Genomic DNA, 19,318 nt, shown 5'->3' on the forward strand with positions numbered 1-19,318 from the left:
GTGTACGTTAGCAATGCTATATGCCCGTATGTTAGTTTTGCTAACATGAATCTTCTGTGCATGAGTATTTTTAGTTACCTTTTAATTTAATTTAATTACTCCATCTTTTTCTAGCATTTAAAATCTTTGTGAAAAATACTTGTCACTCTTACATTCCAGAGCATTTTAGAGATATCTTTCCTTTCCATTTGTTAAAAATATTTGTTAAAAATACTTGTCACCCTTCATCAAATCAGTCATACTACTCATTACATGAAATTCTAATTTTAATGCTTGCTTTGGAAAACATAGTTAGAATATAGAAAATCAAGGTATCAATACGATTTGCCACAGCTTAATTTAGTGTAAGATTTGCTAGAGCTATAAGTAAATAATACAGAGGGTGGAGTGGTTGAATGTACGGTTCAAATTGACGAGGGCCGAAGAAATGCAATATATTCAACTCAAAAACTTGAGCTGATAAGTGATGACAAGAGAGAACGAACAACTCACTCATACGTACTCTCACAATCTCAAGCATTATTTTCCTTCTGTTCCATTGCAAGGTGTTTTAAGTTTATCTTTTAAGTCCAATTTTACGGTCTGATCAAATTTATAGAGAAAAAAACATTTATAACACCAAATAAGATTAACTTGGGATGAATTTAAAACACTTACAAAATATAGAACATAACTAGTGAATATATGCCAAAAAATTAACTTGTGACGGTGGTAGCAAAGAAGTAGTTCATTGATTAATCATGAGCTTATTTCTTTCATCCCCAAATAAGTTAATTTCTAAAGATCAAAGCTTGTCCAAAATAAGTTAATTTTTAAGGCTCTCACCTCCCCATGTCATCTATTTTTACACTAAAGTTACTATAGCTTAAGCAAATTTTGATAAAAAAAAACACTATTGCCTATTGGTCCCCCTCCAACATAATTTTTTGAGGCTTCTGGCTTCGCCACTGCACACATAAATAAATTGTACTTCTATGGATATAATGAGTTGGTTTATTTCGGGATAGAGTATGTTACACAAACAAGAGATGGAGGCAGCTCCCGGGTAGGTCTGACGGTCGCTCGGGCTCTGCCGCTGTCACCTTCACTAAGAACTAGAATCGATGTTTGTAAAAACTAGTTGATCGTGGGAAAACGCTATCATCCACCTATGCTCGACAATGTAGTTCTCTGCCACTGACGCACACTATGAACAAAAATCTTGCCCTCTATCAGTCATCTTGTCGAAGTAAATTTACATCCAATTCAATTTAAACAATATTGATCCCTGGAGAAATACAGCAGGAAGGAGCAATAACTTGAAGGAATCAAGCTCAGGTCGATCGATCTGATCCGGCTCTCCTAGCTAGTTAAGAATTTAATTCGATGCATAAAGGGTAGCAATACGGAATCGAATCTCCCTGGCGATCTCATCGATGATCATGGCGATGACCATGATGAACACGTTGTCGACGTGCGGGAACACGGTCACACTGTACTTGCTCCCTAGGTACACAAAATCTGAGACAACGTTGCAGCGATTCATCTGCAAGAGCAATGAAGAAAACCAGGACAAAACTTATCAAGTACTGTAGCCGTCACCAGGTTGGCTAGCTACATATATGCTTATGCATGAAGCTCAAACATATGCAAATTGAGTTTTCACATAATTAATTATCATATTTTTAGGGGAAAAAAATCTAGTTAGTGGGTAACTGAATTTTTCTTGGTTTCGAAAATAGTTTTGAAAAGATAGGATTAATGCATACATGAATTAAGGAAAACTTAAATTCGAAGAATACATCTATGGAAAATTTAAGATAAGTTGTTTCTTTGCAATTTTATTGATTGTTGTGCCTCTCATTCCGTGTGTCTTTAGTGTATATACCTGTAAAAAAGACAAATTACACAGAAATGAAATATGGAGAAACTTTAAGAAAAAAAGCTCATATTTTTTTCTGGAACTATTTAGCCGGTACATATAGCGCTCTACCATGGGAAAACAAACCCAACATGTAAAATAACTTCGAAGCAGAAACCAGAATGAATTCTATTACTCCCTCTGTTGTATAATATAGCAATCTAAAATTGGATGAGACATTTCATATTACAACGAATCTGGACTATGAAATATCTCATCCGATACTAGGTTGTTATATTATGGGAGGGAGGGAGTAGTAAAGAAAAAAAGATATAAAAAAACTTTGGCTGGCTGACCTGCGCAATCACGGTGTTGGAGCCACCGATGTACAATGTGCAGGTACTCCTGAAGTAGCTGCACCTGACCCTGAAATCGCAGGCAGCCTGCGATGTGTTGCTGGCCAGGAAGACATCAACATCCAGCTTAGGCTTGGGGTAATACGTGGATCTCCTTACCGTGGAGAGGAGATCGCTCTCATGCCCGCTGTCCCCTCTGAACACTTCCCATGTGTATCTTGTGCTGAATAACTGACAAGGTAAGCTAATTAAAGCTTGCTTCAGCTAGCTAGATCTTTATGTACACATTTTTCTTGCCTAGATAATTTTTTTTCTTAACCATGTTGCAAACTAGTACTGCTACATCCCATCATAAATATTTGATGTGTATGACAAGATTCAGTAAAACTTCCAGATTATTCCAACCATTGGTTTTAGTTAATTAAGTTTACGATATAATGATAATACTTTTCGAGGCGAATCTGTGTGTATAATTTATCTTGTTTTAAAATAAGTATTAGCAAAATTATTAATGGTTGGAATTTTAAAATTTTAACAAGAACTTGTCCTAAACATCAGAAAATTTAGATGACCAAAGACCTTTAATTCTTTCCGGAGTGTTACATAGTCTTAATAATGCCCAAAAACTAGCATTTGTTCACATAATTAAAGATTTAATTACTGCAAAAATATTACTCTCTCTCTCTATCTCTCTAATATAACACATGCACCTATTTTAATATTCAACTTTTAAAATATTTGATCAACGGTTAGTATAATATAAATTAAATTTATTTGCTAAAAATATTATCAGGATTGACATTTGAATTTACTTTCATACTGATATAATTTTGTTGCTATAAATCTTACTCTCTCCGTCTCAAAATATATATAAATATTTTTGAATCCTGACACGGTCTCCGAGATATTACTTTGACCAACAATATCTATAAAGTAAGATGTTTTAAATAATAAGAGTTTATATTATGATAGTTTGTTTAATGATAAATCTAGTAACATTAATTTTACATGATTAATTTTTTTTTGCTATTAATGGTCAAAGTTAAAAAATATTTGACTTGTCACTGTGCTAAAAATGTTTATATTTTGAAACGGAGGGAGTACCATGTATGAGAAATTATAGGCCGAAGTTTATTTCTGAAGATCGTATCGAGTTTAACTTTGGCTTTTATTATGAGAGTTACTTTTAAGTATGAAAAATTACGTATCTCTGAACTAGGACAAGAAAGATTTAAACTGAATTTTAGTTTGGTTCAGCTTTTATGATTCACAAAACAGAAGAAGAGCAAATCAGATTTTATATAGTACATATCAGCGTCGCCGCCTTATATACCTTCCTTTTCATGGAGACGATGGGCACGCCGGCGGCGTCGACGATCGCCCGGCGGGTGAAGCGACTCATCAACTCGACCTCGGACCGCAGGACGACGGCGCCGGCGGCGTCGGTGACGGCGAAGCCGCCGTCGGCAGCGTAGGCGGACCTCCTGGTCACCGTCAGCGCCACCTCGTGCGGCAAGCAGAACCGCGACCCCACCACCGCCGCCGCCATTGGCCAAGATCAACTCCGGTGTCCCTGCTTCTTCGGACTCTTGTGTTCTCTCTCTCTTTCTCGGCGTTTTTGGAGTTTTTTTTTTTTCGGAATTGCTATATATCTGTTGACAATTTCTTCACCGTATGATTTACTTTGAGAAAAATCTGTCCCCTTATTTTTTTTTTTAGTTCTTGAGGGAAACGGAAGGAGTATGGTGCCGGCATTGTTTACTCCTCTCAGAAAAAAAATAGGAAAAAACTGTCTGGCGAAAGGAGGTTAAGATCAAAGGCCCAAGGCCCGACCCGCCTGGTTAAGATTTTGGTGTAAAAATTATGTAAAGGTTCCGTCATTTGCACTATATGGAATCAGCCGCTGTTAAAATTTGGATTTTAAAATTTTTTTCATTAAAGTTTATTTTCGCTATTAGTTTTTAAATAACTAAGAACTATGAAGATATATATAAAAGTTTTGCTATAATTATTGTTTTTCTAATACACCGTACGACGTATTATCAACGTATGGCCAAAAGATAGGATTAAAAAACCAAAACAAGTTTGTTTTAGAAATTTAACTATAATTGTAATATAATTACACCATAACTATAATAGTTAACTTTTATATATCTCGTATATTAAAAAATTACATGTAATTTCATACATATGTTATATAGAGTTACAATGTATTTACAATTTAATTACACTATAATTACTATATTACAATTATAATTATATTGGAGCTACACTACAATTATACTATTACATTTTATTTGAAACACAGTACAAACGCAGACGCTCACAACGTGCGCAAACACACCCCTATGAACGCACACACGCACACCCTACATTTATGAGCACACACACCTCCGGAAGATTGGACCGGCATATCTTGAGATTGACGAAGTCACCATAGGCGCCTTGCTGTCGACGGGTACATCACCTACCACTGAAAGAATAATTAGCCGTAAATGCGAGCACCCGTGTCAAATCTAAGATTTGAACCCGGGTGGGCTGGTTCCATCACAAGAAACCTAACCAGTTGAGCTATGCTCACTTCGCCTATTACATTTAAAATGTTTTACCTAAAAAACTTGGATAGTTTCTTTTAGCAATTTCTCAAAAAAAAAATCGTTGTCCAACTTGAAAAATAGCTAAACTTAGAGGAGCTCCACCTCTTTTGAGTCAGATAGTTTTTCCTTTCTCAATCAATATCTGAAAATGGATAGTCCGGTTTTAAATTTTGTTAGTACTTGGCAAAATCATTGTAATTTTAAACAATGCTCAAATGTTACGGTAAAAAATATGGTATCTCATGGTACCTCGAGGACCCTTTCGTGTGTTAGGGACAGACACAGAGAGAAAATGTCACAATGATATAGCGTAAGAACAATTTACATCAATGCTATCTGCCTAAAGTTCCCTCGAAAAATATCTGCCTAAACGAGCTAGAACTAAAACCATGCACTCTGTTTTAGGCTAAAACTTTCTAGGGTGCTCTCTACTGCTAGTAAAAAATAATTTGAACTGTTTGATCTCATTTAATCAAAGAGTTCAGATCTATTTATGCTACCACCCTATTAATGGTAGTAGAAACGTGGATGTGTATTATTGTAAAAAAAAAGGTGCATTAATCGCCATTTTTTAGCGACTTAACCTTTTTTTCTTCCTTTTCTTTTGTCTTATTAGAAAGAAAAAAATGTTCGTGCGTTACAACGGGTGAAGGCTATTCTAATATTATTATTGTTATACGGTCTAGTTAAGGTGAAATTCATTGTGAGAATTCACTTAGATATATTTTTCTATAAAATCACGAGCTGCAATTAGGAGTCCGATCATCTCAACTTAGCATGCTAGTTTTTTTTAAAGAGATTTCTTATATGACTCCATAAATAAACGAACTTAAAACCCGAGTCAAATACGGATATGTATTTCCAAAAGCAAACGAACTTAAAAACCGATTCATATACGGATAACGTACCAAAGTACCGATAAAAACATCTAAATTTTTATAATAGTAGAGATTTCGATGGAATATGAGCGATACCAGTGCAATGGATGACCACATATCAATCTAGCCGGGAAGAAAAATATAAATGACAAAGTTACCCCTAATGAATATATTAATAAATTACTAATTTATCTTTAATAACGAATAGATCATATCATTTCTACTGACAATATAATACTATCAGTAGAAAGTACCGGAAGATCACTCAAAACTTTTACTCCCTCCGTCCCAATATAAGTGCAGCCATGATTTTCCGTGCCCAATTTTGACTGTCCGTCTTATTTGAATTTTTTTGTAAAAATTTGAGAACACAAGTCACACATAAAGTATTATTCATGTTTTATAATCTTATAAAAATAAAAATACTAATTATAAAAAAAAATTTAAATAAGACGGATGATCAAAGTTGAGCACGGAAACTCATGGTTGCAATTAAAATGGGACAAAGGGAGTAGGTGATAGAAAGAAAAAGCTGAAGTCGGAAGCTTTTCCATTTGTTGATGATTGGAAAGACAAAATAAAAAGACAAAGTAGAAGTCAGACTTTTCAATACTCATGTTTTTCCTGATCAGGGCAGCTGATTGGGGAAAATAATATCCATGTCACTTTCAAACACATTTCATTATTTAGATAACTGAAATAAGATCATTTGGCATTATAAAACCCCAAATCAGATTAAATTTTTGGAATGAAACGCCACCATATGCCTGTTTTTCCCCTCTACACAATTTAATTATGATTGACCTACAGAAACCATGCTGCAAATGGCCTATATTCAACTGAATTTTGATCAGCAACAGTTGGCTCTGCAACCTGATCTTTAAACAGAAAACATTCACTGCTGTAAGCAGTTATACAACATCGATCAAACTTGAAGGTAATTACAAATCATGGAACACCAGCGAAAATAAACATAATTCAAAGAAAAATTTACACACATCCTCAACCAGATAGCAATACCTAGAACAGAGGTAATTTGACAGATATGAAAGTGAAATTTAAAAGGGTGCTTGGGATGAGAGTGCTTCCAGTTCGTCACTCCTTTCTGTCCCTGTGAACATCATCCAGAATCGCAACAAGAGCCGCTATGAACACGTAGTCGACTTGCGGGAACACGGTGATGCTGAATACGTCCCTCCCCAGCACCACACTTGCAGCGGTGTGCTTACGGTTCATCTGCAGGTATTAGGACATGCATAACAAATCTATTAAAGTTTTGTTCTGAACCTCCACAATGTGATGAGAGACATAAGCTGTAAACTTACTTGAGCTATGATTGTGTTTGATTTGCCAAGGTAGAAGGCAGATGATCTGTCAAAGTAGCTGCCCTTGATCTTGAAATCGCAGACTTGCTCCGCGGTATTCCCGGCCAAGAAGATATCCATCTCCGTCTTCATCAACTGGAGCATTGAGGACTTCTTCACGGTGAAGAGCTTATCGCACGAATGTGCGCTGTCCCCTCTGTATACTTCCCATCTGTTGTGCATGCTAAGTATCTGAAAATTTTGCTGTTCTTAGGTGGATATTCAATTGGGGATCATTCTCAACTTGCTGAAATATTTGTTTTTGTAAAATACTAAAATGTGCAAGAATTGAATGTCTTGTGTGTGGATTGATTTCAACATCTAAAGAACAGGTCAAGATCACAAGAATCACGAAAATAGTCAACGTTCCAATTGAAATTGTGACAGTGATTAATTAGGCAGAAAGAAAGATTCAAGTTCACCAAGACGGCATCGATTGCCAAACGATCCATAATCCAGGCGCCTTTACGAAGACACGAAATTCTAATTAATTCGATCCTAATTTCCACGAGCTCTCTCTTCTCAGCGAATTTGACCACCTTTGTATCATTCTCAAAAGGAAGAAGAAAAAAATTCAAGGTATATAAAAACCTTCTCATCCAATCAATCTCCATGAAACGCGTTGACCATGTGATTAACATATTAAAAAAACACGAAATCAGATCAAGACGAAATCCTCTCTCTAGCTGTTGGTGTACTTGAAAATACTACTTGATTTCTTGGATTCCCCTCCTGAATCCCCGATCAAGTCTACTAGGTCTAGACAAATCAAAAGAAAAAAGCAAGAAATACTTAATTAATTACCTTCTCTTGCATGGAGAGGAGGGGTTGGCCGACGGCGTCGTGGAGGACGCGGCGGTGGCGGACGCTGAAGAGGGTGCCCTTGACGTTGAGGACGACGTTGTCGTTGGCGTCGGTGACGGTGAAGTCGCCGTCGGTGAGGCTGATGGACTTCTTGGTCACCGTCAGCGGCACCACGTACGGCGCGCAGTACTGCGGGCCAACCACCACCACCGGCTCCGTCGGCCCCGCCGCCATGGGCGCCGGCGCCGGCAGCATCGGGGCCATCGGATCCATTTTTAGTTAGTTTCGTCGGTGAATGGAAGAGAGAGAGGGAAAGAGAGGTGGTGGCGTCAGGTTAATTAGCTTCCTCGTGTGTGCGCTACTGGTTATTAGTACTTGCTCCCTCCATATGGAGTATTTCTTTTGACAAAATTAAATCATTAATCATGTGACAAAATTAATAAACTATACACATGCATGTAACTAACAAGGATTAAGATAAGGATTAAGATAGCTTCTTGGATTCCAATCATTTTAGTTTAGTACTATAAATGAGTCTTAGACTTTTGAAAAAAAAAACAAAATAGGTCTTGACTTTTGGACGAAGAGAGTACTACACTGGGAAAAACGTGGACGTTTAATTTTAGTTTTCCCTTCCGCATGATTAGGCATGCAAGTGGGTGCATATGTGCAATTTACATTAATTTATGGGAAAATTGTAAAATACCATCGTAAATATCGCTGTAAGGTTGAGATTCCACCCTATAAAATGATTGGATGTAAATACTCCCTCCTAATTAATTCATCTTTATTTGATATCACCGGGCCTACGTAATACGGTCATGGCATTCCCACTCATGACTAGGGATGTAAACGGAATCTATCGGTCGGAATTTTTTTGGAAACGGAATTGAGTTCAGAAATATTTTCTTAGAAACGGAATCGAATACCATACAGGCAGTTTCCGTCGGAACTCGGAATCGGTCGGAAATTTTCCAGAAAATTTCTCGGAATTTCTAGAATTATAAAGGCCCTTACCATAGTCTATAATTCCTCCCCAGCCCAACCCAATTCAGCATCCTAATTCCTAAGTCACTCAATTTAGCCCAACCCAAGATACCCAATTCAAACTTGAGAATTGAACTTGACATAATTGTGTTTTGAGATGTAATGTTGAAACTTAAGACTTGAGAATTGGATTTGACATAGTTTAAAACTTAGTTTGAGGGGTTTTTGTATTCCGATAAATTTTCGTTATTGTATCAGTGCCGGTCCGTTTTCGGTTTCGACAATATTTGATTTCATTTTCGTATTTGGGGTTTTTGATTCCAAAAAAAATATGAAAACAAAAACAATAAAGGTGGTTTTCGTCCATTTTCGTATCGTTTTCATCCCTACTCATGACACTCAACACGCAAACATCGGTAATTTGGGAAGGAATATCAAACCATGAATTAGGAGGGGTGGGAGGGGGGATATTGGCAACAAAACTTCTTTACAAGGAAAATCTCAAATTTTGGGTGATATTTAGGATGGTTATTTAATATTTCTTATTTTTATTTGGACTGTCCATCAAGCATTTGACATAAAACCCCCTCAGAAAACATGCGGGTTTTGGACCGTATGATTATTGTAAGATTCGTGTAACACAATCTAAACCATATCACCCCTCCCTCCTCACTCCCAGCCACTATGGGATTGCTCATTCGCTCGATCCCCTTCCTCTCGCTGTCTAGCCTTCTAACCACAAGCTTGCTTTGTCCCTGCTACCAACGCTGGATCACCTCCCTCCTCCATCCTTACGGCTTCAACGCAGCCGCTTGTGGCTCATCGCTCGCCCATATCCACTGCGCACCGCCACCCATGGCTATCCATCTAAGCTTGACTTTCTTGGTTCGAGAAGTGCATTGTTGGAACTGGATTGGCTCTCTCCCGCTCTTTCCTCGCCCCCACCTCCCCCAATCTCTAACCCAACCCAGGATCCTACATCCCTAATTCCACCACCTTTGTCGGGGTCATTGGAGCCGGCGGACCCGGAGAAAAAGCTAATACCAGAGCATGAATCTGTAAGATTTTGGCCCAATAATTAATCTATCGAATGCCATTTAGCATTTCACTCATTTATTTGTTATTTATGAGTTATATCTATGTTACTGTCAAATTGGATAAAGAGTACACTTGTAGTTAAATTGAGTGACTCTATATTCTATACTCTCCCCGCTCAAAATATTATGCGTATTCTGACCGTTTAGTTTTACATTTTAGTTAATGATTTATTTAATACTATATTCGTTTTAAAATATAGTACCATAATTTAGATAAACCCTTGTCCAAATATATAACCAGAAATTATTATATTTTACAACGCACGTAGTACTCCCTCCGTTTCACAATGTAAATCATTCTAGCATTTCCCACATTCATATTGATATATTGATGTTAATGAATCTAGATATATATATCTATCTAGATTCATTAACATCAATATGAATATAGAAAATGCTAGAATGTGAAAGTCATTGTGAAACGGAGGAAGTAATATTTATGTTTTGCCATAAAATTGATATTGTCAAATTTATGTCAAAACTACTTTCTCGTGACTATAATTTTACAATCGTAAGCGAAAATTGCGTAAGAGAAATTACAGTAGACAAAACCGAAATAAGAAAGAAAGAAAGAAAATAAGATCATTTAACTACGGAGAGTCATGTAACATAATTTAGAGCCCACAAGCAGATCAAAGTCACAAAGGCAAAAACTCCTTTGATCCAGACATCCAGTCACTTCTTCTGTGTCCCACATTAATTCTCACTGATGGTGGTTAGAAGCAGATCCATCTCTCTCAGCCTACAGTAGTAAACTTTTTTCTTCACTGCGACAATAATTCGCAGAATAATCTGTTCCAAACGTTTGCCAAAATCTTCATAAGTTCCTATGAACCTCATACGGCTCCAAACATTTGACTTAGTATATATAAGAGGGTTACAAACTAGGACACCAAACCACCAAAGCAGTGACATCAGAAATTTTGGCTTGATTGTTAATTCGGCAGTGAGGGAGCTTTATCAGTAATCAAGAGGGTGAAGAAGCATGATTGATTAAAGGAAAAACAACTGGTTTTTAGCATAACAACTGGTTGTAATACATGACCGTTCGCGGGACCTGAGCAAGTTCTGACCAGGCTCATGTGTATTTTTCTACGCGTTCCGACTTCCGAGTGCGATTTCGAGTGCGATGTGTTTACGGAGTCACTGCTTCCATGTGATTAGTCTAAGGTAATTAACACAATTCCTACGTAACTAGTACGTGATTAGTAGTATCACTCAAGCATAGGCCGTGTTCAGTTCACTCCCAACTTTCAATTTTCCATCACATCAGATTATATCCAAAACTTTCCTACACACATAAACTCACAACCTTTTTTTTCAAACTATAAATTTTTCCCAAACTTTCAACTTTTTTCAGGAACTAAACACAGCCATAGTAAGCTATCTAGAATACCGATTTCAGGGTGCAAGCCCTACTAACTCACTGGGCCACGTGGCTAAACCTAGAAGCAAAGTTTACGCATGTTTAAAACGCGCCACGTGGCCGCGTGTGATTCCAAGGTTCGGTTCTTACCCGCATCCGTTGATTATGAATCAGCGGTAGAGAAGGTTCAAAGGACGTAATTGTAAAATTTGATCTTCCAAGGGTTTTTAGCATAACAATATGTAATACGCGAACGTTGGCAGGACCCGAGCAAGTTCTGATCAGGCGTTCAGGCCAATGTGTATTTTTCTACGCGTTCCAACTTCTGAGTGCGATTTTGAGTATGACGTGTTTACGGATTCACTGCTTCCATGTGATTAGTCTAAGATAATTAACGAGTCCTACGTAACTAGCATGTGATTAGTATCACAAAGCATAGTAGGCTATGCATTCCTAAAGTCTTGGTTATATTTGAATTAACTTGCTTTTCTAAATAAAATATATTATTTTCTTACATAAGTATCAATTTAAATTTTAAACTTGCCACACATAATTTTTATTCAAGAAAATAAAAAACTTTATACACGTAAGCTTTGTACAAGAAAATAGTAAACTTATATGCATAAAATTTTTGTTTCAATAACTTTCTATTTAGGGTAAAAAAATACTTCATACCTAAATTATATTTTTTAGACAATAATTTTGGTTAAAGTTGAATTGTTAAATATATAAAAAAATTAAGAAGATATAAAAGGAAAACACATATCCCTATGGAACAAACAAAATACAAAAGTACATGCTAGAAATACCTATGCAAAGTTGTGTTGTACTAGTTTCAGTTCCGTACAAATTCAAACAACACACAGAAAAAAAATTGTACAACTCCAATTCGTCGCCTCTCTTGGTGGCCCATAAAGAAATAAGGCAAAATTTGCTATTTGTCGAAAAAACGTGTAATTAGCTCGTGGACATCGCAAGAACAAGAATTTGCTGTCGGACATAAAAAAACGTGTAATTAGCTTCTGGACACTCGGGGCCTTATTTTATTATTTCCTGTGAACTTGGAGAGAGAAACACTGGTGAGAGTACGATTTTGCCCCTGCCCTCACACTGGCCAGAGCACCGCTGCCACCTCCTCCACGCGGCGGCCGATGCGACGAGCGCATTGGGCAGAGGGGGAGAAAGGCGAGCCCGCTCTACGCCGCCTGCTGCCGCGCCCACGCAGGCCGCCAACGCATGCCATCGCATGCACATCCGCGCCACCGCCGCCAGCCAACGCTGCGCATGCCGCTGCCGCCGCCGGCGGCAACCCGACGCACGCGCGTGCCGTTGCCTTCCCCCCAGCTGCGCCGCCACACCGGAAGACGAGGAAGACGACAGTGACAAGGACGACAGGAAGGAGGAGGCCATGGAGCTCGAGATGCTGCACATCGACCACGCGTGGAAGTCCGTGAAGCCGACGAGCTCCGCCGGTGGCCGCCGCGGGCTGATGCAGGTGGAGCTGCTCCGGCCCGTGGCCGCGGCCGAGGAGGAGGCATGCTCTTGTCGACGGGAACCGAGAAGCACTCTGGTCACTGGCGACGAGCACCGCCACGCCATCGTGCCGCCGAGCCGGCTGGAAAGACTTAGCTCAGCACCATATGCGAAAGGGAATTCACGAGTATGTGCATGTGCTCTCTCCCTCCCGATCAAAATGTCCCCTCCTTTTTTTTGTGATCTCTCCATCTCTACATGCAAATTGTTGTTTGATCCTCTCCCTTGCAATTGCGAAGCAGCTGCTATTGACACGTCAGGAGAACGGGACACCGGCGTTGAGGCTGGCGAGGAGCAGCTCCGTGACGTCACAACTCTCCACCATTGCCCACGCGCCGGGCACCGTGTTCTCCGATCGACGGACATTGTCGTCGATGTTAGTGTCGTTAATCAACACGTGCATTAGCTCCACGCCAAAGGGGTCGGCGGCGGCGACGAGCCCACGCACGCCGGCCACAGCGCGGAGCATCCCAGCGATGGCCGCCGCTGCTCGGACCCATCACAGGGACAACACAAGCGCATTGTCGTCGGCGTCGGTGTCGTCAGTCAACACGTCCGTTAGCTCCACGCCAAAGGGGTCGTCGGTGGCGACGAGGCCACGCACGCCGGCCACAGCGCGGAGCATCCCGGCGATGGCCGCCGCCGCTTGGACCCGTCATAGGGACAGAACACAAGCGCTGCACGTGTTCGGCTCCATCGCCGCCGCTGGCCAACCCAATGCTTTGTTACTATCCAGGTCGAGACCCAAGGGCAAAGTTGTCTTTATTTAGTGTTTCTCTCTCCAAATTCACAGAAAATAATAAAATAAAGCCCCGAGTGTACAGGAGCTAATTACACATTTTTTATGCCCGTTAGCAAATTCTCGTTCTTACGGTGTCCACGAGCTAATTACACGTTTTTTCGATGGCCTATAGCAAATTTTGCCAAGAAATAAATAGGCTGAGCCCACAAGCCAAACCACTCCAACAACTCCACGCACACCATCATGTTGTGCGACAACCGAGGACAAGAACACTACCAAAAACGAAAAGTTCTTTTGTCCCGACAGATTTGCGTGATCTATAGTTGGCAAATGTTCACCACCTAGGCTGAGTTTACTTTCAAATTTTTTCTTCAAACTCTCAACTTTTCCATCACATCGAAACTTTCTTACACACACAAATTTCTAACCTTTCTGTCACATATTTCAATTTCAATCAAACTTCTAATTTTAGTGTAAACTAAACTACTCTATTTTTTTTCGTGGGGGAGGGGGTCTAATACGTAGGCAGCCCCGTCCACGATCACATCCGCTTACCAAGCACGTGCGCAGCAAGTACCAGTAACTGGTGTGTTCGGATGCCACTTTTCCTAACCCCTCTCTTTCGTTTTTCGTGCACACGCTTTTCAAACTGCTAAACGGTATGGCTTTTGTAAAAAGTTTTTATACAAAAGTTGCTTAAAAAAATCAAATTAATCTATTTTTGAAACAAAAATTAGTAAATACTTAATTATTCACGTGTTAATGGGCCGTCCCGTTTTCCGTGTGCACCGTTGCCATCCCCTGGTAGCGAGCACACCGCCTACATGTGCATGTGTGAGCCAACTCATGTAGGCTGTGTTTAGTTCACCCCCAACTTCCAACTTTCCATCACATCACATCACATCACATCCAAAACTTTCATACACACATAAACTTTTAACTTTTTTTTCAAACTTTCAACTTTCCCTAAACTTTCAACTTTTTTCAGGAACTAAACACAACCGTAGTTGGTCCAATATGTATAACAAGAAAATTCATGTAGTCCCATGTTTAATTCAGATGTATTTCCTTTTTCTCCAGGCCTTGAATCCAATGAGCATTGTATCAGTGTATTGGCCCAACCCAACAAATTAATCTACCCATAGACTCTATACGTAGATAATTTGTAAAAAAAAACATTGTGTGCCGAAACTGTGTACATGTATATCTATGGACCTATATCTATATGTAAAAATATGTAGAAATTTATATATAGAAAATGTATTCCTAGATATATAGACTTGATACAAAGATAGTTTATAAGCATAAATTCTATACAAGGAAACGTTTATACACTTTATACATAGCTACTTTTTACATATACGCATAAAACCTTTATACATGTAAATTTGTGCATATAAACTTTGTGTGAATAAATTTGAAACACATTCTAAAACAATTTGAAAAAAGGGACCATATACCTAGGCCCTAGATGCTTTCACCATTCAATTTCTAGCCCGCTCCAAGAGAAGGGAAGGGGTTAGAGGGAAGCCCAAAACAAGAAGAAATATGCCCACAGAAAAAAAAACAACAGGAATGATATCTCGCGCATATGCGCCCGCATCGCACACTCCGGCCTATCCGACACATAAGTGTTAGAGGTGGAAAAACTTGGTCAAAATACTTGTTCCTCTTCCGTAGTTCCGCTATTTCCATTTGACGATTGATAAGGCGGCTCGCCGTGGTCCATCAATCTCTTGCTCTGGCGCCCAACAGTCCTTCACCATCTCCAGCCACCCTCCATCCCTTTCCATCTCGCCGGCATCTGGCCATCCCTGTCTCCTGCCGCCCTCCATCCCTCCCCATCTGCTTTCTCCGTCCAAGTGGCGGCACCTCTAGCTCCTCAAAATCTAGTATGTGGGTAGCGATTTCAGCCATCACTCCATTGCCACCATGTGGCGCATCAAGTTCGTACTGCCCCGGAAGATGTCAACAGTCCAGTTCTTACAAGGAGAAGAATGATTTCGGTATGAAAGATTTAGGTTTTATGAATTGAATTTGTTTGAGATGACATTTTTGTTGACGTTTGATGTCGCGATTCTGGTATTTGCATAGTATGGGGATCGTTGGTGCTAGGATATACGCGAGACTAAGGTAAAATAGACGGAGACGAGGATTTTTATACAGGTTCGGGCCCCTGAATTGTCAGGTAATAACCCTACATCCTGTTGGCCGAAGCCAGTCATTGTTCTTATTCATCATAATTACACCAGTACAATATTTGGGATAGCCTATCTAACTATTGTCGATATGGCGGTCTGAAGTTCTGACTCGTAGTCGACAACAGGGTAGTCTTCCTCATCGAATCCATGCCCGGCGAGATCAGAGATAGCGCTTTCGTCTCTCCTGACAGTATCCGGAGACACCGTAGGGGACTAGCCATGCTTATCCCTGAAGTCGATATCAGGCGTCTTGTCTTGGCGTATGTTGGCTTGTATGTTGATCTTGCGTCTTGATCTATTGTTCTGTGTATGTTGATTCTTCTCCTCTCCTCCTAGGGGGCCTTGTATTTATACCCATAGGTGTCCCCTTATCCAAGTAGAACTAGAAAAACCAATATGGATACAATCCGAGTAGTCATTGTCGTTTCCATGTAGAACTCTGGTTGTCTTTTCTTATCCGGAACTCCCTCCGTATCTGAAGTCAGTTTCCGTATAAGACATGGTATGTGGTGGGTCCTGCTGAGATGTAGTCGACTACTATTAGGTATGTGGTATCCATAACCCTGACAGTAGCCCCCGACTTCAATGCAAATGAACAAATTCATATTCTCAGTCGCAGACCTTGGAGTAGCTGTTATCAAGCTCACGTGATCGTTCTCGGTGAGTTTAGAGATAACGTTAGACTTCCTTTATCAGCCTCGTGCGGGCACCTAAAGGGTTTGTCTGAGTCAATCTCCGACGTCAACCAAGAAAGTACAGAGCATACGACTAAGTCTCCCGTTTTGCTGTAATCGAGAATTTGGATTGAAGTCAAGAAATTTTATCTCGGCGGGTACACCATCTCTTCATTCCGTATTCCTTGTCGAGATCCACCAACCGTTCTCAAGCGATCGAGAAGGCGTAGAATCTTCGACGAAGCCTTGTCAACATTTGTCGTAGTCGCCTTAGTCGATCTTGGTGTAGAACCATAGAGACGTGAAGTCTTCGACAATGTCGAATAGAATTTTCCTGAAATCAACACTCAGAAAAGAACATTAGGTAGAAATAGCCCCCAAGCGAACGCTCAAAGGGTAACATGTTATAATATGTATGGAAAACTAAAAATGAATTAAATTTACCGACCAATGTTTTGTATAGGAGTGTCTTCTCTTTTACTGACTTCGAACAGTCAGTTTGTGAGTCATACACTCTCCCTAGCCCCTAGCCTTGTCATCGGAGACGTTCTCGGAGGATAAGGCTCTTGGACTCTTAACCTGCCTTGGTTGAACAAGCACTGATCCTAGCCCCCAGCCGTGAAGTTGGAAAACTCAATTTCCGATTACATGGCTTGGTTAATACGCACGGCGAGAACTCTTACACGACCAGATCTTACATGGTCTTTTGTCTCTACAGGATCCGACAAGGCCTTATCGGCTCTGGGCGTCCCCAGCCGAAGTTCCCTTAGGTTCCTCGGAGGCCTTGTCAAGACGGCGTAAAGGGACAGTAGGATAGGTTTCAACGTTAGGTGTCATCGTGGTAAGGGATCTCTGGGTAAAACACTTGGCGATATTGTGTACCTGATATCAACTTTGTTGGAGTAGAGGTAGTGGGAGAATCGCTACACCTCTGGTCGGGGACCAGGTAGTAGTCGTAACTCGACCACTTAAAATGGAAATGGTGGGAGAATCGCTACACCACTGGTGAAGAACCAGGTAGTAGTCGTAACTCGACCACTTAAAGTGGAATTAGTGGGAGAATCGCTACACTGCTAGTCGAGAACCAGGTAGTAGTCGTAACTCGACCACTTAAAGTGGAAATAGTGGGAGAATCGCTACACCGCTGGTGGAGAACCAGGTAGTAGTCGTAACTCGACCACTTAAAGTGGAAATAGTGGGGGAATCGCTACACTGCCGGTCGAGGACCAGGTAGTAGTCGTAATTCGACCACTTAAAGTGGAAATAGTGGGAGAATCGCTACACTGCTGGTCGAGAACCAGGTAGTAGTCGTAACTCGACCACTGAAGTAAGGCGAGAGAGATCACTACGTTCTATTGGTTTGAGAACCAGGAGTAGGAGTCTCTTAATCACCTATAGGGGTGCTAAAGTTGGTTTGTTACATGTGCATCTCATGTGGCCAGCATGACTCACATACCTAACTTATAGCATATCTGGATGTCCGCTTGCAATCATGTCGGGTGATCAAGCCGACAACGTTCACGAGAATTTATAGCCCAGCCATGGTCGGCGCTATGAGATAGGTCGTCGGTCTTCGTTGGTAGGTTAGGTGCGACAACTCCGCATTTGTCGAGAATGTTCTCGATAATGGGGTGTATTCGACCACAACCTACTCGAGTGCTCAATTGTTCTTGAAAAATATTTTCTAGAAGGCAAGATATATAGCAGAGAATATCGAGTATGTACTCAGAAAACTGCATGAATCTTCTAGTATTATCAGGATATAACGAGCAGATTAAATATCAGGGATTATATAGGCCGTAAACAAGCATGATTTATATAGAAGAAAATAGAGCGAGCCCCCAGTATTAGACCGTAGTCAGCCTAACATCGGAAACACTCGCACAATAAATATTGTATAAAAACACGCTCTAGGTAAACATAATAAATTATTGATCTGACAATATTGTATAGATCGGAAGAGTAGGTACGATAAATTGTATATAAAATATTGCGTACCTGTGTAGATATATGCCGGATATATCTACGAAATTAGTAGATTAATTTACGAAATCAATCTACTAAATACCTTACTGTGCATGCTTGGTGAGGAACAGCAACTCCTTGATATGCTTCTGCGTGCATGGTACTGTCCCCCGTGTAAGCACCTTGTATTTTGGTTCTTTAATTGATCCGTTTGCCACGTCGTCGGAACAAACAACCAGGGTGCTGCCTAGAGATTGGATCCTAGTGCAAACGTGAGAAGTTCTCCAATCCGACTTAGAATTTACACCAATGATCGAACAGATCCACGCCGGATTGGATCTAGCTCCCCGGTGCTCGTTTTGCTGGTGGAGATTGATGTCGAGTTCTCCTCGACTCAGCCAGCCGATTCCTCGCACAGGTCGATGCCGCACACGTGGAGGAATCGGTATTGCATTGCTCTTGGATGTTGCCGACACAGTTGCTCTCCTCGACGACGATGGTTCCGATTCCGTCGGGGGACGTACTCCAGTCGGGTTAGATCGCCCCACAGCCGAAGTCGTCGAGTAGCTTGTTGTTAGAGAATCCATCTTCTAAACCCATCTCGTCGAAACCTTGAAGCACTAAAAGATTCCCTACCTGGCGCGCCACTGTCGACGTTTGATGTCGCGATTCCGGTATTTGCATAGTATGGGGATCGTTGGTGCTAGGATATACGCGAGACTGAGGTAAAAGAGACGGAGACGAGGATTTTTATACAGGTTCGGGCCCCTGAATTGTCAGGTAATAACCCTACATCCTGTTAGCCGAAGCCGGTCATTGTTCTTATTCATCATAATCACACCAGTACAATATTTGGGGTAGCCTATCTAACTGTTGTCGATATGGCGGTCTGAAGTTCTGACTCGTAGTCGACA

The 19,318-nt window shown here is 40.5% G+C and overlaps 2 protein-coding genes across 2 annotated transcripts; both read right to left on the reverse strand.

The window, feature by feature from the left end:
• Positions 1-1,220: 1,220 nt before the first annotated feature.
• LOC127778454 (protein LURP-one-related 10-like) lies at positions 1,221-3,942 on the reverse strand. Its single transcript, XM_052305061.1, has 3 exons — positions 3,530-3,942; positions 2,197-2,427; positions 1,221-1,525 (listed from the first exon to the last, which is right to left on the reverse strand). Exons 1-3 carry the CDS (start codon positions 3,743-3,745, stop codon positions 1,358-1,360), a joined length of 615 nt encoding a protein of 204 aa, XP_052161021.1. The 5' UTR covers positions 3,746-3,942; the 3' UTR covers positions 1,221-1,357.
• A 2,534-nt stretch (positions 3,943-6,476) lies between these two features.
• LOC127778453 (protein LURP-one-related 10-like) lies at positions 6,477-8,184 on the reverse strand. The gene is made up of 3 exons (XM_052305060.1): positions 7,840-8,184; positions 6,997-7,227; positions 6,477-6,907 (listed from the first exon to the last, which is right to left on the reverse strand). The coding sequence occupies exons 1-3, from the start codon at positions 8,110-8,112 to the stop codon at positions 6,767-6,769; spliced, it is 645 nt and encodes a 214-aa protein (XP_052161020.1). The 5' UTR covers positions 8,113-8,184; the 3' UTR covers positions 6,477-6,766.
• Positions 8,185-19,318: the final 11,134 nt, after the last annotated feature.

The sequence above is a fragment of the Oryza glaberrima genome, chromosome 7 (genome assembly GCF_000147395.1).
Source record: "Oryza glaberrima chromosome 7, OglaRS2, whole genome shotgun sequence".
NCBI classification, from domain to species: domain Eukaryota; kingdom Viridiplantae; phylum Streptophyta; class Magnoliopsida; order Poales; family Poaceae; genus Oryza; species Oryza glaberrima.